At 47.4% G+C, this 22,527-nt stretch overlaps 1 protein-coding gene across 1 annotated transcript in view; it reads left to right on the forward strand.

Annotated features, from left to right (window-relative positions):
* The first annotated feature begins 61 nt into the window (after positions 1 to 61).
* LOC139398622 (alkyldihydroxyacetonephosphate synthase, peroxisomal-like) overlaps positions 62 to 22,527 on the forward strand; it is a 44,435-nt gene continuing 21,969 nt past the window's right edge. Inside the window, exons 1-10 of the mRNA XM_071144552.1 lie at positions 62 to 308; positions 7,541 to 7,630; positions 10,896 to 10,986; positions 11,085 to 11,205; positions 11,445 to 11,522; positions 12,568 to 12,639; positions 12,898 to 12,977; positions 14,210 to 14,290; positions 18,263 to 18,388; positions 18,704 to 18,812. Of these exons, the coding sequence (XP_071000653.1) occupies positions 103 to 308; positions 7,541 to 7,630; positions 10,896 to 10,986; positions 11,085 to 11,205; positions 11,445 to 11,522; positions 12,568 to 12,639; positions 12,898 to 12,977; positions 14,210 to 14,290; positions 18,263 to 18,388; positions 18,704 to 18,812 (1,054 nt within the window). The 5' untranslated portion in view covers positions 62 to 102. The remainder of the gene's footprint in view (positions 309 to 7,540; positions 7,631 to 10,895; positions 10,987 to 11,084; positions 11,206 to 11,444; positions 11,523 to 12,567; positions 12,640 to 12,897; positions 12,978 to 14,209; positions 14,291 to 18,262; positions 18,389 to 18,703; positions 18,813 to 22,527) is intronic.

The following is a 22,527-nucleotide window of genomic DNA, read 5'->3' on the forward strand; positions in this document are numbered from 1 at the left end:
TTAAAGTGTCAGACTTGTGGCTGTTACAGATGCCCCTCCCCCGACGTCACTCTACAGTCGTCTTCGTTAGGCTTACCGCTCGAACACACACATTCTATCCCTATGCTGACCTCTGACAGCTGCCTCTCCCTGCACAAACACGGAAGCAGCATGGCGTCAGACAGCAACAGCTCCGAGAGACAACGAATTGCACAGCAAAGATTGAGGATAATTGCCGGGCATTTACAGAAACATAAGGACGACGACTCGGGAACTATCGCAACTGAATGCAAAGCTGAAGCGAATAAAGGGACGGTGCCGAGAAAGAGGTAGGACTTGGCGGTGGTGATGCGATAGCAGTGGATGGAGGATGGCTACGCTGAAATGCTAGCTGGTAGCTAAAAGTGATTGTCATACAGTATGAAACAGCTGTCATGCATTTCCTTGTTATTAAAACACAGTATTGGTGTCTTTTACAAACGGAGAGGACCTCCTCGGCATATGATTATTCATACATTTCCGATTTCATTTAACTAAGGAAATTAGCCAGTTATATGTGCGCCAACGTTAATGGTCCTCAAACAAAGTGTTCATTCATCGAAGAAGTGGGTGCGGCGGGACTGTATTCTATCCAACTCTTTTTAATTGTTGTTGTTGTAGGCTGCTTAGAATGTGTTATAGGAATGTTTGATATTGAGTTGAGGTCAATCCTACATCATTTCCTGTACCATTTTGTCATAACTTGCCAACGTTATGTGAGCACCGCTAGCCACTCGCAGTGACAGTGGGCAGCTGGAGTTTATGTAAAACTACAAGATCAGCTTGCCAACATTTCAAACTATTTCAAGGTAGCCTATTCAATTTCACATCTATATTGTTAACTATAGCTTAATAGGCTACTGGCATTGTTTTGATACTGACACTATTCTGATCAACTAGGGAAATCTCAGCTCTGTTTGACAGACATGACCAGAATTAGACGCTACATTCTTGAGCAGAAAACAAGTGGTCATTATGATGGTGAAAGTTGTATATGTAGTCTTATAATCTATTTTTATCTAGAGGTTGTTTTTACAGATTTAGTTGGGATTTAGGTGTGGGACACCCTCTCCCAGTCAACACAATTGACAGAAGTCAGAATGGGATAAAGTTCAGCAGTAAAACTTTCTGCCTAAAACTTGGATCTGATTGGCCAAGACCTGTGGTGGTCTGACTCTCAATTCCTTTTGAGGCGAGTGGGCTGTTCAGCTTTCACAATCGTGCTGTAGTGACATCTAGTGTCAGATATGTTTAAGCGACAAGGATGACTAGAGGACACTTTCATATTTATACAGAACAAAAATATAAACTTAACATGTAAAGTGTTGGTCCCATTTTTCATGAGCTGAAATAAAACATCTCAGAAATGTTCCATATGCACAAAAACCTTATTTCTCTCAAATTCTTTGAACAAATTTGTTAGTGAGCATTTCTCATTTGCCAAAGGTGCTGAGGAGTATTTATGTCTGTAATAAAGCCCTTTTGACGGAAAAAAACAAATTCTGATTGGCTGGACCTGACTCCACAGTGGGTGGTCCTGTGGCTGCACCCCTTCCCAGTCATGTGAAATCCATAGATTAGGGCCTAATGAATTTATTTCAATTGACTGATTTCCTTATATGAACTGTAACTCAGTCAAATCTTTGAAATTGTTGCATTTTACATTTTTGATTTTCAGGTTTTCCGGTTTGGTGGAATCTCTCTCTATTACCCAATGGGATGGTCATTTTAGTGCTGGTTCATAGACACTATTGTTTGAGCTATGACAATAAATAAGACATAAGCTATGCCTATTTCCCTCGTTTGAGTGCCCCCCTTCCACCATTATCCAAATTATAAATAATTTTGTGGACCACTTGCATTATTATCAGTACACATAAATGTAACCTCTGAATTTGCCTACATTTTCTGGAATTGCACTTGGGTTGTTCCATGTCATTTCAGCAAGCAATGACACCCACCATCTCAGATTGTTTTGAAATGGTTTCTGTGTAACAGTATAACTTTAGACCGTCCCCTCGCCCATACCCGGGCGCGAACCAGGGACCCTCTGCACACATCAACAACAGTCACCCACGAAGCATCGTTACCCATCGCTCCACAAAAGCCGCGGCCCTTGCAGAGCAAGGGGACCCACTACTTCAAGGTCTCAGTGCAAGTGACGTCACCGATTGAAACGTTATTTAGCGCGCACCACCGCTAACTAAGCTAGCCGTTTCACATCCGTTACACTCACCCCCTTTTGACCTCCTCCTTTTCCGCAGCAACCAGTGATCCGGGTCAACAGCATCAATGTAACAGTATAACTTTAAACTGTCCCCTCGCCCATACCCGGGCGCGAACAAGGGACCCTCTGCACACATCAACTACAGTCACCCACGACGCATCGTTACCCATCGCTCCACAAAAGCCGCGGCCCTTGCAGAGCAAGGGGACCCACTACTTCAAGGTCTCAGAGCAAGTGACGTCACCGATTGAAACGTTATTTAACTAAGCTAGCCGTTTCACATCCGTTACATCTGCAGTTAGAAACATATAAAGATAAGCATTCCTGTAACATTATTATGTTGAAATATAATTTGACCTCTGGTAAATTTAAGCTAGATGGCCCTTTTTTAATTTATAGGATTCAGACAATATGCAATAAATATAGCCGTATACGGCCATATCGTAGGAATGGCGTGGGAGGGGATGTATGCCGTTTTACAGGCTCCTAACCAATTGTTCTATTGTGTTTTTTCCCGCTTTGTTTAACTTATTTTGTACATAATGTTGATACTACTCTCTCTTATGACCGAAAAGAGCTTCTATCAGAACAGCGGTTACTTACCTTGAACTGGACGAAGACTTTTTTTTAATGAGTCTGACTCAAAGGATATAATGTTGCTCCCAGACGAGGCCCAAATCCCCATTATTCACATAAAGAAAAGGAGATCAAGGTGCCTTGTTTGAATTTGTTGGCAAGTGGGTAACCCGCCTCTACCATTCATTCTATTAGCCAACGTGCAATCACTGGAGAATAAACTGGATGAGCTCTGTTCGAGACAATCCTGCCAATGACACGGATTATATACAGTTGGCTGGGTTTTCTGTGCATCGACAGAACAGCTACATCCGGTAAGACGAAGGGTGGGGGTGTGTTTATTTGTCAATAATAGCTGGTGCATGATGTCTAATATTAAGGTAGTCTCGAGCTATTGCTTGCCTGAGGTAGAGTAGCTCATGATAAGCTGCAGACCACACTATCTACCTATAGAGATCTCATCTATATTTTTTTGTAGCCGTCTATTTACCACTACAAACCGACGCTGGCACTAAGATCGCACTCAACAAGCTGTATAAGGCCGTAAGTAAACAAGAAAATACTAATCTAGAAGTGACGCTCCTAGTGGCCAGGGAATTTAATTCAGGCAAATTTAAATCCGTTTTTCCCAATTTCTACCAGAATGTCACGCACAATCAGAGGGAAAAAAATTCTAGACTACCTTTGCTCCACACACAGAGACGTGTAGAAAGCTCTCCCTCGCCCTCCATTTGGAAAATCTTGATGATAACTCTCACCTCCTGATTTACAAGCAGGAAGTACAACTGACTCGCTCAATATAGAAGTGGTCAAATGACGTAGATGCTACGCTGCAGGACTGTTTTGCTAGCACAGACTGGAATAGGTTCCGGGATTTATACAAATGGCATTGAGGAGTATATCACCTCAGTCACCAGCTTCATCAATAAGTGCATTGATGACATCGTCCCCACAGTGACTGTACGTAGATATCCCAACTAGAAGCCATGGATTACTGGTGACATCCACACCGAGCTAAAGGCTAGAGCTGCCACTTTCAAGGAGCGGGACACTAACCCGGACACTTATAAGAAATACCGCTATGCCCTCAGATGAACCATCAAACAGGCAAAGTGTCAATACAGGACTAAGGTTGAATCCTACTACACCGGCTCTGGCGCTCGTCTGATGTGGCAGGGCTTCAAACTATTACATACTACAAAGAGAAACCCAGCTGTGAGCTGCTCAGTGATCACGCTCTCCATAGCCGATGTGAGCAAGACCTTTGAACAGGTCATCATTCACAAAGCCGCAGGGCCAGATGGATTACCAGGACGTATACTCGGACCAACTGGCAAGTATAATTTTCAACCTCTCCCGAATCGGGTTTGTAATACCTACATGTTTCAAGCAGACCACCATAGTCCCTGTGACAAGAAAACAAAGGTAACCTGCCTAAATGACTACTGCCCCATAGCACCCACGTCAGTAGCCATGAATTGCTTTGAAAGTCTGGTCATGGCTCACAACACTATCATCCCGGAAACCGTAGACCCACTCCAATTCACATACCGCCCCAACAGATCCACAGATGGTACAATCGCAATCCACATTGTCCTTTCCCACCTGGACAAAAGGAACACCTATGTGAGAATGCTGTTCATTCACTACAGCTCAGCGTTCAACACCATAGTGCCCACAAAGCTCATCACTAAATTAAAGACCCTGGGACTAAACACCTCCCTCTGCTACTGGATCATAGGCCGCCCCCAGGTGGTAAGCGTAGGCAACAATACATCTGCCACACTGATCCTCAACACGGGGGCCCCTCAGGGGTGTGTGCTTAGTCCCCTCCTGTACTTCCTGTTCACCCACGACTGCGTGGCCAAGCATGGCTCCAACACCATTATCAAGTTTGCTGATGACACAACAGTGGTAGGTATAATCACCGACAGCGATGAAACCACCTATAGGGAGGAGGTCAGAGACCTGCCAGTGTGGTGCCAGGATAACAACCTCTCCCTCAACGTGAGCAAGACAAAGGTGATCATGGATGACAGGAAAAGGAGGGCTGAACACGCTCCCATTCACATCAACGGGGCTGTAGTGGAGCTGGTCGAGAGTTTCAAGTTCATTGGTGTCCACATCACCAACAAACTCCTGGTCCAAACACACCAAGAAAGTCGTGAAGAGGGCACGACAACGCCTTTTCCCCCTCAGGAGACTGAGAAGATTTGGCATGGGTCCCCAGATCTTTAAAAAGTTCTACAGCTGCACCGTCGAGAGCATCCTGCCCAGTTGCATCACCGTCCGACCTTAAGGCGCTACAGAGGGTAGTGCGTACAGCCCAGTACATCACTTGGGCCAAGCTTCCTGCCATTCAGGACCTATATACTAGGCGGTGTCAGAGGAGGGCCCAAAAAAGTGTTAGACTCCAGTCACCCAAGTCACTGTTCTCTCTGCTACTGCACGGCAAGCGGTACCAGAGTGCCAAGTCTAGGTCCAAAAAGCTCATTATCTGCTTCTAATATTGCCTCATTATTGTTATTTTATTGTTACTTTATTTTGTATTTTTTTTAACGTATGAAAATATTTTATTAAATTAACGAAACTGAGAATTTAACAAATAGCAGAAACAGCACCACCTTGTGGTCATAACCTGGTAATATCAACCAAACAACTTAAATAAAGAAAAAATTCATAACAGGGCTAAATAACCATCACCAAATTCACTGAGAATCCATTACATGGTGTAAAGAAACAATGCTCCTAGCTGTAGCTTCATAGTACTTGTCAGACATAGAGAACTGATACTGTATACTGGCCGTTGGGGTGGGCTTGGTTTGTGTGTTCCGTGGGTGTCTTTTGATTTCACGTCTTAATCATTGTTAAGGAGAGGTTTGGTCCAAACTGGATATTGGTTACTATATATTTATAGAATTTTATATGAATCCTATAAATTGAAACTGACAATTTGGGAGCAATCAAATAGCGTAATTTCTTTGAGTTCAAAAAGTTTTTCAACAAAACAATGTTGCAGGAATGCAATCTGAGATGGTGGGTGTCATTCTTCTTTCCTGTGCTTTTTGAGGTGGAACGACCCACTTTTCACTGGAGTGTAGGAATGTTGTACACTTCAAAGCTGGGCTACTGGTTTTTCTACTGCTGGAATGTCCTTCTGGAGTTGACTTTCAACCTATACCTTTTGGGCACGTTGTTTCAAAAGGCGTTTTAAGGCCAGTCCTTTCAATAACAGTCAGACCTTTTGTCTCTTTCTGTTGGAATAACTTGAGTGCAGACACAAAATGAGGCTACCAATTTAATAAGGTGTTGAACTAGCCTAATGTTTCTGGTGATCAGCATTTTCTTATGCTGTGTGTAATATTTATTACAGTACTTTCAAAAGATTCCCCCAGCTCTCTTAGGATTAATGTTAGCTAAGGGACAGAGACCAGACCACTGTTGCTTCTATTTAATTGCGCAATAAATTCATTAACCTCTGGACAGCCGTATTCGGCTGCTTGTTGATGCGTGGAGTTGTGTCATCGTCCAGTGTGATGACAGGAGATCACACAGACTGGCATGGAGAGTATGTCTGTCTCTCATTTCTCAGGCTCCTCATAATTTACACTGCCTGGCTGTTTTGGCAGGCATTCATCATGGTTTTACTCCACTACGTTAGCATCCCATCACGTGTACCAACGTGATTCATGGGTCCCTTCTAGGAGTTGAGGGCCTATTTCATCTGTCTGCTGGGGAAATCTTGAATCATGTCGTATTATAACTCAGTGATTTCTGAAAAGGATTCCCTTAGGATGAGCATAGTGATTTAACACCGACGAAGAAGCACATTACGGAACTGTCAGAGCTCAATTATGTAGTAGATATTGAGATACAATTCCCCGGTGCTCAACCCTGTTTCTTGTGTCCTCTTCCATGATTATCATTAGGCCTATGACGACGATGTTCCTTCCTTGGAAAATCATTTTAGGAGAATATCCGGTTGTTGGACATACCTTTGGTAATGCCCTTCTATGATGTGCATCATGATGCTTCTCCGTGGAGTGTTACTGTTGAAGGGAATGTACTTAACGGCCTGAGATCTAAGCCACACCCTGTCTGATTGCTGTTGATGATAGTGTTTGAGACGAATAGGTTTTCTTCCCCAAAGTTACTTTGCCACCGGCTTTTCACTGTTACCCCTATATGCATTTAGTAGTGGCGCACCACTGCTGCTAAATTGTGGCCGTCGCCCACCCACCGCTGACTCTGCCACCGCTGACTCTGCCACCGCTGCTGATAAAACAAATCCTAGGGTGAAACACTGCCTGTGGTTGGCTGTGTGCAGTACACATGGGAAGGTCATCTGTCAGGGGTTACGCCTAGGTGCGACTGCAGCCTCCCATACTGCAAATATGGTTACTGATAGCCATGTGGAAAGCCCATTGAATAACTGATAGCAAAACGAGGGAACTAGGACATTTCCCCATTGCAACAGTTTGATAAGTGTCAAATAAACCACTTTTTCAACTACTACTGTTTGCAACAGGATGTCACGTATGGACAGTCTGACGTTTTCATGAGGTGCAAGGCCAAGGCCTTCTAAAAGTGCTTCCGTGTATAGTCTTCCTGCCTTGAGATTGTTGTCCTGTGTCCTCCTTTGACCTCAGACAGCATTAGTACAGTATTAGCTGCTGCTACAATAACAATGAAACTGACTTCAACTGTTTGTTTCCCAAGGCAGGAGATTATGAAGTGGAATGGCTGGGGGTACAGTGACTCCAAATTCCTCTTCAATAAGAAGGGTCAAGCAGAATTCACAGGCAAAAGGTATAGTATACTGTCCCCAACATTTGCAACCAATTTTTTTTATTCTCATGAAGAACATGATATGTATTATGATCTGTAAATATGAATGTATCCATTATTCAGTGATGGAATTCTCAATCTGGATTGTACACATTCTCAATCTGGATTGTACACATTCTCAATCTGGATTGTACACATTCTCAATCTGGATTGTACACATTCTCAATCTGGATTGTACACATTCTCAATCTGGATTGCACTCTCCACTCCACTACATACAGTTGAAGTCGGAAGTTTACATACATTTAGGATGGAGTCATTAAAACTGTTTTTTCAACCACTCCACAAATGTATTGTTAACAAACTATAGTTTTGGCAAGTCGGTTAGGACATCTACTTTGCATGACAAAAGTAATTTTCCCAACAATTGTTTACAGGCAGATTATTTCACTGTATCACAATTCCAGTGGGTCAGAAGTTTACATACACTAAGTTGACTGTGCCTTTTTAAACAGCTTGGAAAATTCCAGAAAATGATGTCATAGCTTTAGAAGCTTCAGATAGGCTAATTGACATAATTTGAGTCAATTGGAGGTGTACCTGTGGATGTATTTCAAGGGCTACCTTCAAACTCAGTGCCTCTTTGCTTGACATCATGGGAAAAGCAAAATAAATCAGCCAAGACCTCAGAAAAACAATTGTAGACCTCCACAAGTCTGGTTCCTCCTTGGGATCAATTTCCAAATGCCTGAAGGTACCACGTTCATCTGTACAAACAATAGTACGCAAGTATAAACACCATGGGACCACACAGCCGTCATACTGCTCAGGAAGGAGACGCATTCTGTCTCTTAGAGATGAATGTACTTTGGTGCGAAAAGTGCAAGTCAATCCCAGAACAACAGCAAAGGACCTTGTGAAGATGCTGGAGGAAACAGGAACGAAAGTATCTATATCCACAGTAAAACAAGTCCTATATCGACTTAACCTGAAAGGCCACTCAGCAAGGAAGAAGCCACTACTCCAAAACTGCCATAAAAAGCCAGACTACGGTTTGCAACTGCACATGGGGACAAAGATCATACATTTTGGAGAAATGTCCTCTGGTCTGATGAAACAAAAATATAACTGTTTTGCCATAATGACCATCGTTATGTTTGGAGCAAAAAGGGGGAGGCTTGCAAGCCGAAGAACACCATCGCAACCGTGAAGCACGGGGGTGGCAGCATCATGTTGTGGGGGTGCTTTGCTGCAGGAGGGACTGGTGCACTTCACAAAATGGATGGCTTCATGAGGATGGAAAATTATGTGTATATATTGAAGCAACATCTCAAGACATCAGTCAGGAAGTTAAAGCTTGGTCGCAAATGGGTCTTCCAAATGGACAATGACCCCAAGCATACTTCCAAAGTTGTGGCAAAATGGCTTAAGGACAACAAAGTCAAGCTATTGGAGTTGCCATCACAAAGCCCTGACCTCAATCCCATAGAAAATTTGTGGGCAGAACTGAAAAAGCGTGTGCGAGCAAGGAGGCCTACAAACCTGACTCCGTTACACCAGTTCTGCCAGGAGGAATGGGCCAAAGTTCACCCAACTTATTGTGGGAAGCTTGTGGAAGGCTACCCAAAATGTTTGACCCAAGTTAAACAATTTAAAGGCAATGCTCCCAAATACTAATTGAGTGTATGTAAACTTCTGACCCACTGGGAATGTGATGAAAGAAATAAAATAAATAAATCAATCTCTCTACTATTATTCTGACATTTCACATTCTTAAAATAAAGTGGTGATCCTAACTGGCCTAAGACAGGGAATTTGTACTAGGATTAAATATCAGAAATATTGAAAAACTGAGTTTAAATGCATTTGACTAAGGTGTATGTAAACTTCCCGACTTCAACTGTAAAACCTTCCCCTCCTTGGGTCGTCACTAGTTACGACAGCCACAAAGTCCTAAACCCAGCCTATTTCTATAATTTCTCTTTTGAAAATGTGATTTTTAACCCTAACAATAACCACACTGCTAACCTTATGCCTAACCTTAAATTAAGACCCAAAAGCACATTTGTGTGGTCATAAATTTTTACAATATAGACAAGTTGGATATTGTGGCTGTGCTATCTAGTGGAAACCTCCTCGAGTTCCTAATTTAGAGTGGGGTGCTAGTGCCATCTAGTGGCTTGTATCTGTATCCTGCATATCTTGCCTCAATTCAGTCCCAGACATAAGAGGTCAATTAGTGTGATTATCAGTGATTTGAAATTCCCCGTTGGAAACTCGGATCATTGCCTTGAATGGAATGTTTGTACTTCTTCCCATTGACCATAGATAGGCTAACTGGGTTTTTTAGTTCTGTGTCTGCCAACAGTTCTCATGGTTGAATGTGTGCAATATAACATTTGAAGAAATATGCTGAGTGCTGTCGGAAATGATTACTTTGAATCTCAGTGGATGTAGAGAAGCCTTTTATCTCCACTCTGCCTCTAGTGACTGAGGATGTGTTCAGTGAACACCGGCAGCAGAATGGATCGCTCTTTTCTTTGGCAGTTGTTTTACACCTTTTTATCTATCGCATTATAAAGGCAGAGATGGGCCTTATTGGTTTGTACTTGTGATGTATAGTTTGAAGAACAAAGCCTTGCCTGTCAGACTCAAATCATAGGGGTCTTGTAGACTGCATGCTGTACTCTGCTGTGCTGTATGTTAAGCTGTGTTTGCGTAAGGGGGGGGGGGATTATACAGGATGCTGTGCAGGAAATGGTTCCTCTGTTATTCTAGGTTCTAAATTGTATCAACCACCTCTTTCCATTCTGTGACTTCTCTTTTGAATTATTTCTGGGTGCTACATATGCGTGGCTGGTTGGAAGGAATGAAAGTCAGAGATTTCTCCTCTCCTCCTGAGAGAATTCTCCTCTGTGACAGAGGCTTTTTCATTAAGGAGTGTGTTTCATGGTCTGCTGGACAAAGGCAGACTACAGTCCCCTGATGTGCTGGCCTCTGCTGTGCCAGCGGTTCAAGTACACAGCGGCTGGCGTGACGGGGACGGCACGGACAGCGCTGTCATTGGTCTCGCCTAATAACTTAATTCAGCTCCGACCACTACACACTGACGTCACATCAATGACAGTCGGACAGGGTTTTCTGTGTATATTTCACCAGTTCCCAGCATAACACCTAGGTCCTGAGGGATTATGTTTACAGATTGGGTTAGAGGTCAATTGGGTCAGAGGTCAATTGTGGGGTAACGTTCCTTTCTTCTAAACCTGTGTGTTTCTGTTCATTGCAGGTATAGGCTAAGCGGGATGGTCCTGCCCAGTTTGCAGGACTGGTTTGAAAACACCTTTGGCGCCAGTGTGAACCATAAAAGCCCCGCAACTGTGAGTGACGTTGTTTTCAACCCTTGTCACCTGTTGAATTGAATTCCAATGACCGCAGCAGTCCATTAATGGCTCCTCCTCCCATGTCTTTGTCCCAGCCCGCCCTGAATGCCAGCGCTGTTCCACCGGCCAGTCTGAACGAGGCGTTCGTTGAGGACCTGAAGGCCACGGGCATCCCCTTCTCCCATGAGGCCGAGGACAGGGTGTTCCGTGCCCACGGTGAGGCATGCTGGGAAGGCTGTGGTCCTCCAGGGCGATGGGCGTAGTCTGGAGGGGTCTCACACAGACACTGAATGTTGTGATCATGACGTCACCTTTTTGTTTTTACGTAGGACATAAGCAGCCTGAATCAGAGGAAGCTGTCAATATCACACTAATTATACTGATCATACAACCATAATTGCTCTTTTTCGTAGTATACTAAGTATATTAAATTTTTCTCTCTCTTATGTTAACAGGTCATTGCTTACATGAAATCTTTGCTCTCAGAGAAGGGAAGAAATTTGAGCGGGTTCCGGACATGGTGGTGTGGCCAAGTGAGTTTTTGCGACACTACTATTGAAAATGGTCCTTGTTTAGTTTTTTTCCCTCCCACATTGCTTCTTTCCATCCTGGCTTGGGTGAATTAAAGGGTTAATCTCTGCAGAGGCGTAGGGATATTAATATGTATGAGCGGAGGCTTAATAAGAAGCGTCAGGGGGAGGGCGTTTGATATCCAATACACCACAGCCGGGCCCAGCACAGTACCCCCATGAATTACACCACTGAGATTGGTTCACTGCAGGTATGGCCGGCACTATTTTATAATGTAAATGAGTGTTGACTTATGGCTGGAACTTGATTAGCCGGCTCCCAAATGGCCAGCAAATCACAAAGCTCCTGTAGCAGCATCCAAATTGGAACATCCCCTGAATTTTAAACTCTCCAAATCCACACAAAATTGCACTCCCTCTAGTCGCAGTGATGTAAAACATGAATGCCAGTGTAGTTACTTTAGTATGGTTGTATATTTAAGTGGAACGTTGTTAGTCCTGTGAACTCTTATTCTCACACCGAAGCCCTTTGTTTAATTGGACGGCAGAGTGTGTCGGAACGGAGACATTTCTCATTGGCCTAGCGAGGGAGGGCTTGAGCCCAGTGAAGCTGATCCATGTAGGTGCATTTTTTTTCTGCTCCTGTCTCCTCACCCTCAGTCGCTCAGCCAGGGGACCAGTGTGAATGGACGTGGGATTGGCCAGAGCACCTTGTCCGCATTGATCCCCCACACCCCACCCCAGAGACCCCGGCTTCATGCTCTCTGGCTCCATCTCAGGAATGGCCTCCAGCCAAATCAAAGACATCTTTCCCCGGAAGCCCCCCCTGCCTATCCCTGTCTCTCCCTGTCTCTCTGCTCTAATAGCCCAGGGCTTATGTGATTGTTTGTTTTCCGGAGGCTGATGGTTTATGTGGCATTTCTTAGTCCCTTTGCCACATGAGTACTCTTGTTCTCGCCCCTAACACTAATTTATGGCTGTGTGTTATATAATGACATGGGATAAAATGTCCATCCCAAAATTGTTGCGGTGTTCTTTGCCTCTGCAGACTGCCACAGCGACGTGGTGAAAATTGTGGAGCTGGCATGCAAGCACAATGTTTGTTTGATACCGTACGGCGGTGAGTCTTTTTAAAAATGTTTTGTAAACTCTATAGTACAATTCATTCTAATAATATCTGCTTTTAAAAAATTTAAAAATCTCCGAAATGTAATAACTGATTTACGAGCAGATTGATAATGATAACTGTTATGCCATGCCTTCACCATATGACCTGAACAGGGAAAAAGTCTGCTCCGGGTCCTAGTAGTACTCTCCTGGTCATGCGACCTGGTCCGGGAGAACTGCAGGCCCTAACCCCTCTCCTGTCTTCCTCCAGGAGGGACCAGTGTGACCAGTGCTCTAGAGTGCCCCCCGGAGGAGACTCGCTGCATCGTCTCTCTGGATACTTCACAGATGGTGGGGGAATCAGAGCTGCACACAGACATGCGTCCCATACAGCAATCTGCTCTGCTCAGCATTTTGTCTCAACACAACTTACACTTTTCCTATTTTTATATGACAGTATAATGTCTTGCATAGTACGATCAGCTGACAATATATATTTTAGTAGGGACAGTTAGCCAGGGTTTCTTTCTTTTGGATGTTAGAAGCTCCTACTGCTGTGAATGTTGGACTCTAGAACTAACTGTAGGTGTAGCGGTCAGCAGAGGATGCTCCTATATCCACACCAAAGCTCACTCAGACTTCTAGCCGAGACTCACTCTCATTATTGAACTTTGGGAGAATCCTGTGGCGATAATTTTCCAAGCTATCCTCAGAGAAATGACTGTTAGTGAAGGATACCCAATAGGAAACAGCATTTAATAGCAGTACTGTAGCCACAGCGCTGTTGGACAACTCTCTGCCCAGGTGATATATTGGCAGTCTGGACAGCGCTAGTCCAGCAGCCACTGAGGGGGTGACGTAAATGCTCGTGACCAGTGCGCTGGGTCAAGGGTCACGGGGGGTAGCGTGTCTGAGGGAGGCACATGAAAGGCTGTGTATGACAGCAGCAGACACTTTTACTACCTCTGGAGAATGATTGATGGCTCTGGGAGGGGAGCTCCAGCTGGGTCAGGAGGTTCCTGGAGAGGCTGAAACGAGAGGGGGATATGCTGGACTGAATGTTTTTAAAAGGAGGTTAACCTTTTGGAATCTATCTGACTGATGCTGTGTCCTCCCCATGGCCTAGTCCTCTAGTCATGCCTTCCACATGTGTGCTTCACCTTGCTGTTGGGAATCGCTACTGAAATACCCCCCCCCCCTCTCCCCTATTGCCTTTCTCATTGGTAGATGTTGTGGTCACCACAGAATCTGTTTTCTTCTCACAGTCGTTACAAAATGCTGCACGCTGACCTGTTTGGGCATTTAGAAGTAAGACAACTGGAATGTATTTTAAGGCAGTGATTCAGTGGGTGAAGGCAGACTTTGGAGGACAGCCATGAGTATTTGCTGTCAATGCAACTGCATTTGAATAAAAAATCCTCTCTCTAACCTGTAGCAGATGTATCGGATACAGAGCCTGCTTTTCATTTGGGCTCAACTCATAAGGCATCGAACCAAGAGCTTGTTTTGTTTGTTCTAGTGGTATAAGCGAACAAAGCAGTGACATTTTCTGACCTCCTGAGTTTTTGTCTTTGCATCTGCAGAACCGCATTTTGTGGATCGACGAGAAGAATTTAGTCGCCCACGTTGAAGCTGGCATCATCGGTCAGGATCTGGAGAGATTAGTAAGTGGTTTGCCTTCGTCAGAGCTCAAGTTTCTAAACCATTTCATACCCAATCATTTCCCATGAAAGGCTCATGTCATTAAGATGGTAAGATGGCCACGAAATCAACTCCCATCCTTTCACCTGTAGGAAGCCATGCCTCTTCACCCTGGGTTAGTTGTTTACTGGGAGTACAGAGAGACCATGCCTCTTCACCCTGGGTTAGTTGTTTACTGGGAGTACAGAGAGACCATGCCTCTTCACCCTGGGTTAGTTGTTTACTGGGAGTACAGAGAGACCATGCCTCTTCACCCTGGGTTAGTTGTTTACTGGGAGTACAGAGAGACCATGCCTCTTCACCCTGGGTTAGTTGTTTACTGAGAGTACAGAGAGACCATGCCTCTTCACCCTGGGTTAGTTGTTTACTGGGAGTACAGAGAGACCATGCCTCTTCACCCTGGGTTAGTTGTTTACTGGGAGTACAGAGAGACCATGCCTCTTCACCCTGGGTTAGTTGTTTACTGGGAGTACAGTTGTTTAGAGACCATGCCTCTTCACCCTGGGTTAGTTGTTTACTGGGAGTACAGAGAGACCATGCCTCTTCACCCTGGGTTAGTTGTTTACTGGGAGTACAGAGAGACCATGCCTCTTCACCCTGGGTTAGTTGTTTACTGGGAGTACAGAGAGACCATGCCTCTTCACCCTGGGTTAGTTGTTTACTGGGAGTACAGAGAGACCAATCCTCTTCACCCTGGGTTAGTTGTTTACTGGGAGTACAGAGAGACCATGCCTCTTCACCCTGGGTTAGTTGTTTACTGGGAGTACAGAGAGACCATGCCTCTTCACCCTGGGTTAGTTGTTTACTGGGAGTACAGAGAGACCATGCCTCTTCACCCTGGGTTAGTTGTTTACTGGGAGTATAGAGAGACCATGCCTCTTCACCCTGGGTTAGTTGTTTACTGAGAGTACAGAGAGACCATGCCTCTTCACCCTGGGTTAGTTGTTTACTGGGAGTACAGAGAGACCATGCCTCTTCACCCTGGGTTAGTTGTTTACTGGGAGTACAGAGAGACCATGCCTCTTCACCCTGGGTTAGTTGTTTACTGGGAGTACAGAGAGACCATGCCTCTTCACCCTGGGTTAGTTGTTTACTGGGAGTACAGAGAGACCATGCCTCTTCACCCTGGGTTAGTTGTTTACTGGGAGTACAGAGAGACCATGCCTCTTCACCCTGGGTTAGTTGTTTACTGGGAGTACAGAGAGACCATGCCTCTTCACCCTGGGTTAGTTGTTTACTGGGAGTACAGAGAGACCATGCCTCTTCACCCTGGGTTAGTTGTTTACTGGGAGTACAGAGAGACCATGCCTCTTCACCCTGGGTTAGTTGTTTACTGGGAGTACAGAGAGACCATGCCTCTTCACCCTGGGTTAGTTGTTTACTGGGAGTACAGAGAGACCATGCCTCTTCACCCTGGGTTAGTTGTTTACTGGGAGTACAGAGAGACCATGCCTCTTCACCCTGGGTTAGTTGTTTACTGGGAGTACAGAGAGACCATGCCTCTTCACCCTGGGTTAGTTGTTTACTGGGAGTACAGAGAGACCATGCCTCTTCACCCTGGGTTAGTTGTTTACTGGGAGTACAGAGAGACCATGCCTCTTCACCCTGGGTTAGTTGTTTACTGGGAGTACAGAGAGACCATGCCTCTTCACCCTGGGTTAGTTGTTTACTGGGAGTACAGAGAGACCATGCCTCTTCACCCTGGGTTAGTTGTTTACTGGGAGTACAGAGAGACCATGCCTCTTCACCCTGGGTTAGTTGTTTACTGGGAGTACAGAGAGACCATGCCTCTTCACCCTGGGTTAGTTGTTTACTGGGAGTACAGAGAGACCATGCCTCTTCACCCTGGGTTAGTTGTTTACTGGGAGTACAGAGAGACCATGCCTCTTCACCCTGGGTTAGTTGTTTACTGGGAGTACAGAGAGACCATGCCTCTTCACCCTGGGTTAGTTGTTTACTGGGAGTACAGAGAGACCATGCCTCTTCACCCTGGGTTAGTTGTTTACTGGGAGTACAGAGAGACCATGCCTCTTCACCCTGGGTTAGTTGCTTACTGGGAGTACAGAGAGACCATGCCTCTTCACCCTGGGTTAGTTGCTTACTGGGAGTACAGAGAGACCATGCCTCTTCACCCTGGGTTAGTTGTTTACTGGGAGTACAGAGAGACCATGCCTCTTCACCCTGGGTTAGTTGTTTACTGGGAGTACAGAGAGACCATGCCTCTTCACCCTGGGTTAGTTGTTTACTGGGAGTACAGAGAGACCATGCCTCTTCACCCTGGGTTAGTTGTTTACTGGGAGTACAGAGAGACCATGCCTCTTCACCCTGGGTTAGTTGTTTACTGGGAGTACAGAGAGACCATGCCTCTTCACCCTGGGTTAGTTGTTTACTGGGAGTACAGAGAGACCATGCCTCTTCACCCTGGGTTAGTTGTTTACTGGGAGTACAGAGAGACCATGCCTCTTCACCCTGGGTTAGTTGTTTACTGGGAGTACAGAGAGACCATGCCTCTTCACCCTGGGTTAGTTGTTTACTGGGAGTACAGAGAGACCATGCCTCTTCACCCTGGGTTAGTTGTTTACTGGGAGTACAGAGAGACCATGCCTCTTCACCCTGGGTTAGTTGTTTACTGGGAGTACAGAGAGACCATGCCTCTTCACCCTGGGTTAGTTGTTTACTGGGAGTACAGAGAGACCATGCCTCTTCACCCTGGGTTAGTTGTTTACTGGGAGTACAGAGAGACCATGCCTCTTCACCCTGGGTTAGTTGTTTACTGGGAGTACAGAGAGACCATGCCTCTTCACCCTGGGTTAGTTGTTTACTGGGAGTACAGAGAGACCATGCCTCTTCACCCTGGGTTAGTTGTTTACTGGGAGTACAGAGAGACCTTGCCTCTTCACCCTGGGTTAGTTGTTTACTGGGAGTACAGAGAGACCATGCCTCTTCACCCTGGGTTAGTTGTTTACTGGGAGTACAGAGAGACCATGCCTCTTCACCCTGGGTTAGTTGTTTACTGGGAGTACAGAGAGACCTTGCCTCTTCACCCTGGGTTAGTTGTTTACTGGGAGTACAGAGAGACCATGCCTCTTCACCCTGGGTTAGTTGTTTACTGGGAGTACAGAGAGACCATGCCTCTTCACCCTGGGTTAGTTGTTTACTGGGAGTACAGAGAGACCATGCTCGGCAGGTCTGAATGGGAGTAGAAGGGGTAACTATGTTACACAGCGGAGCAGTGGAGTGTAGAGGCTCGGGCGATGAGCAGATGGCACCATGAAGCTAATTCAGGAAAAAAATGGAGAAGGAGCCAGTGTTTGATGTGGAGGAATGCGTGTGCTGCATCTCAAACAGGCGCCACTTTTGCATATAGAGAGAGGCCATTTTGACTGAGCAGATGGCTCAGTATTGAAAGCTGCCTGTCGGGGAGAGCAGTGCCATAAAACACGGCCTGACTCTCCTCACGTCACCCGGAAGAGAGGAGCCATTAGAGCAGACCAGGGCCATGCCTGCCTGCCGCAGGGGCCCAGCACTCTACAGCTTTATTACCTCAAATATCTTTCATTGTGCTCCTAAATGGCTTTGTGTGTGCACGCGTTCTCCTTTTTTTTTTGGATCAAGGTCAGCGTAGAGCCTTGTCAGACCAGGGGACACCCCACCATCCAAAACTATCTCCTCCACCTTTATTTTGGTCGGTTTATTTTAGACCGTTGTAAAAAAAATGTGTGATGTCATCAAGCCAAGAATTTTGATCACAAAAGCCCCATAACGATCCCACGATTTGAATCCAACAATGGAAGAGGAGTTTTGTTTGTCTCATGCTGTTTTGGTTTCATACCAAATTCTTGTGGTTTTAGTGGTTGAGTTCTTTTAACCACCTACAGTATGTGCTCCTATGAACACGAATGAGTGTACTTATCTGTTGTGTGTGTCCTCCGCAGCTCAACGAGAGCGGCTACTGCACGGGGCATGAGCCCGACTCCATGGAGTTCAGTTCCCTAGGAGGCTGGGTGGCCACGAGGGCATCGGGCATGAAGAAGAACGTATACGGCAACATCGAGGACCTGGTACGTGCCCGCCCTCTTCTCTCTGACGAGCTCTGATCCTACTAGGAGACTGAACAGGCAACAGGTTTTAAAGTGAAAGGCACTAATTAGCGACTTGCACGTGAAGTTGCTGGCGCGGGCCATCAAAACCATCGCTATGGGAACCATTCTATTTGTTTTTCCTGGGAAGAAGCCTGCTTGCTTTGGTTAAGATCTGTCAATGGTTGACAGAATGTAGGCTTGAATATGACCTCAGCAGCCCAGGTAGCTCCTCTCTGCGGCTATTAAAGTCAAATGTAGTGACTTGAGCTGCCATCTTGTTCGTCCTGTGTGCAGGTGATCCACATAAAGGTGGTGACCCCTCGAGGGGTGATAGAGAAGAGCTGCCAGGGGCCACGCATGTCCACTGGGCCAGACATCCACCACTTCATCCTGGGCTCAGAAGGTAAGACTCACCTCTCCTCTTGTGGCGCATGACTGCAACATAATAAAAGTTTGCCCTATCTGCATGAGTTCACGTGTGTGTGTGTGTGTTATGTGATGGGGGTGTTGTTGTAACGCGGTACTTCTCACGTAACGGCTCAGGTTAACCTGAACCAGAGTGGGAGAAGAGACCTAGCCATGAGAGAGGGCTTTTGGTTTCGGGGCCTCTGTGCTTAATGCCTGCCCACGCCCCCACCCCTTCTGCCCCCCTGTCCTTGTGAGAGAGCCAAGTGAGAATAGTGCCATATGCCAGACCCCCCCCCCCCCCCCTCCCCCCACACACACACACACACACACATACATAAAGAGGAGGTGCAGGGACTCCTGGCACTGCAGTGTTCAACAGCTGTGGGTACACACGCCCAACAAAGCACTGCAAGCTGCTCACTGACTACACACTGGGGCTGGGCAGACATCTCCATTTGTACTCATTAGAATGGTTTTTTGGGATACTTAACGCACATCTGCGAATGAAAGCCTAACAACATGGATTTAATTTAGTCCAATCATCTCTTTTTAAATTACCTTCAATTCAGGGACACAGTTTGAAATAAAGACTATCGGAATTGTTGAAAGGGGAGGATGGGTTGGCTCAGATGTGCCAAACTAGTTGTTCCTCGTCTAAATGGTATTAGGCTCGAGTTTTTAGGCCATTTTTTTATTTTTTTATTCTGCTGCCTACTGTGAAGCCAGCCCCTGTTAGGTAGGAGAGGAGACGGGACCACCTTGTCCCCAGTCTCAGACACTGTGTGGGCTCCTGGCTGGGCGGCCTGCTCTGCTGCTGGAGCTGAGAGAGAGAGGTCATACCTCTGCTTGGTCTCATTACAATATCTCCCCTTGCACACGCATCCCACACGCTGACACCTGGCCACACAACAGAGCCCCTAGCACTGGAACCCAAACACTGCTCTGCGTGTTAAGTGGCCAGGCGTCCATTTCATTAAAAATGACTAAGAACCCTCTTCCTCTTCTCATTCCGCACACAGTATCTCGCCTCTCGCTAATCTCCCTGACCTTGAAGCGGCCTGAATACCAAACTATTTCCCTCTGTCCTTCTCTAAGCAGCGTAAAAAGGGATTGATTGGAATAATCAATAATAATCAGGTTTCTGTTTCTAAGCCATTGCCAACGTTATGCAGGTGTGTGAAGCAGACCAGCACTAATCTCATGTTGTGTGGAATTAATGTGATGTGAAACTGCCTCCTTTGACTCCTAACGAGTGGCCTCAGGTTTCAGCTGCATGGCATCTCCCACATCAGGCTTGTTCACTGCTGCTTTTGACAGGAAGTACTTTTTTCCCTCACTGTGGGATAACAGAACGTAGGAAATACTGCATAGTGCTGACTCCTCTGTTGGAAGGGACATCTCCTCTAAACAACCCTGGTTATAGCAAGGTTAGAGAGGGCATGTTTACAAAGAGGATTGCAGTAGAACTGTCTCCTGCTGTCCCACTCGCATGCGATACAGTCTCCTCCTCTGGAGTCGGTGTGTTAGTTGACCTTGCTGAGCGCTTTCTGCTGGTCCTACCCAGCCTCCTCTCGCTCGCGCTCTCTCTCTCGCTCGCGCTCTCTCTCTCGCGCTCTCTCGCTCGCGCTCTCTCGCTCGCGCTCTCTCTCTCGCGCTCTCTCTCTCGCGCTCTCTCTCTCGCGCTCTCTCTCTCTCGCGCTCTCTCTCTCTCGCGCTCTCTCTCTCTCTCGCTCTCTCTCTCTCGCGCTCTCTCTCTCTCGCGCTCTCTCTCTCTCGCGCTCTCTCTCTCTCGCGCTCTCTCTCTCTCTCGCTCTCTCTCTCTCGCGCTCTCTCGCTCGCCCTCTCTCTCTCGCTCGCCCTCTCTCTCTCGCTCGCCCTCTCTCTCTCGCGCCGTCCGTCTCTCTCGCGCCGTCCGTCTCTCTCGCGCCGTCCGTCTCTCTCGCGCCGTCCGTCTCTCTCGCGCCGTCCGTCTCTCTCGCTCCCTCCGTCTCGCTCGCTCCCTCCGTCTCGCTCGCTCCCTCCGTCTCGCTCGCTCCCTCCGTCTCGCTCGCTCCCTCCCTCCCTCCGTCTCGCTCGCTCGCTCCCTCCCTCCCTCCCTCCGTCTCGCTCGCTCCCTCCCTCCCTCCGTCTCGCTCGCTCCCTCCCTCCCTCCGTCTCGCTCGCTCCCTCCCTCCCTCCGTCTCGCTCGCTCCCTCCCTCCCTCCGTCTCGCTCCCTCCCTCCCTCCGTCTCGCTCGCTCCCTCCCTCCGTCTCGCTCCCTCCCTCCCTCCGTCTCGCTCGCTCCCTCCCTCCCTCTCGCTCCCTCCCTCCCTCCGTCTCGCTCGCTCCCTCCCTCCGTCTCGCTCGCTCCCTCCGTCTCGCTCTCTCTCTCTCCCTCCGTCTCGCTCGCTCGCTCCCTCTCCGTCTCCGGCTCGCTCGCTCCCTCCCTCCCTCCGGCTCGCTCGCTCCCTCCCTCCCTCCGGCTCGCTCGCTCCCTCCCTCCCTCCGGCTCGCTCGCTCCCTCCCTCCCTCCGGCTCGCTCGCTCCCTCCCTCCGGCTCGCTCGCTCCCTCCCTCCGTCTCGCTCGCTCCCTCGCTCCGTCGCTCGCTCGCTCCCTCCGTCTCGCTCGCTCCCTCCCTCCGTCTCGCTCGCTCCCTCCCTCCGTCTCGCTCGCTCGCTCCCTCCGTCTCTCTCGCTCACTCCTCCCTCCGTCTCGCTCGCTCGCTCCCTCCCTCTCTCGCTCGCTCCCTCCGTCTCTCGCTCGCTGTCTCCCGCTCTCCCGCTTTCTCTCGCTCCGACTCTCTCGCTCGCTCCCTCCGTCTCGCTCGCTCGCTCCCTCCGTCTCGCTCGCTCCCTCCGTCTCGCTCGCTCGCTCCCTCCGGCTCTCTCGCTCGCTCCCTCCGTCTCGCTCGCTCGCTCCCTCCGTCTCTCTCGCTCGCTCCCTCCGTCTCTCTCGCTCGCTCCCTCCGTCTCTCTCGCTCGCTCCCTCCGTCTCGCTCGCTCGCTCCCTCCGTCTCGCTCGCTCGCTCCCTCCGTCTCGCTCGCTCGCTGTCTCCCGCTTTCTCTCGCTCTCCCGCTTTCTCTCGCTCTCCCGCTTTCTCTCGCTCTCCCGCTTTCTCTCGCTCCGTCTCTCGCTCCGTCTCTCGCTCCGTCTCTCGCTCCGTCTCTCGCTCCGTCTCTCGCTCCGTCTCTCGCTCTGTCTCTGTGCTGTGGTGCCCCTGAGATGCCCCTGAGAGGAGGCCCAGGGTATGTGCCTAGGGGTGATGATGGAGTCACATTCTCGTTTGGGCCACTAGAGAGCAGCATTTGGCATGTAGTGTCACATTAAAGGGCTCATTAACGGCCCTGGCATGCACAGGACAGCCCCTAATGGATCTGGCTGTACAGACTACATGTCATCTCAATGGGACAACACTAATGCGCATTACATCAGTCAAGTACACATTTACAGAATTACAGATTCATCTGAAGGAAAAGGTTCTGTATTTTTGAGATTTCAATTTTTTTTATTGATGATTTTATTTTGAGGAAACTTGTGAATTCAGAGCCAATAATAGACCAAGACAATGTATGGTTCAACTTGACCTGACAGTATGTAATTATTGTGGATATTTTCTCAAATTAGCCAGAGCCCTATGGGCACTGATAATAAATAGTGCTCTATCAATCAATCAATCAAATTTATTTTATATAGCCCTTCGTACATCAGCTGATATCTCAAAGTGCTGTAC

The sequence above is a fragment of the Oncorhynchus clarkii genome, chromosome 3, assembly GCF_045791955.1.
Source record: "Oncorhynchus clarkii lewisi isolate Uvic-CL-2024 chromosome 3, UVic_Ocla_1.0, whole genome shotgun sequence".
Classification (NCBI taxonomy): Eukaryota; Metazoa; Chordata; class Actinopteri; order Salmoniformes; family Salmonidae; genus Oncorhynchus; species Oncorhynchus clarkii.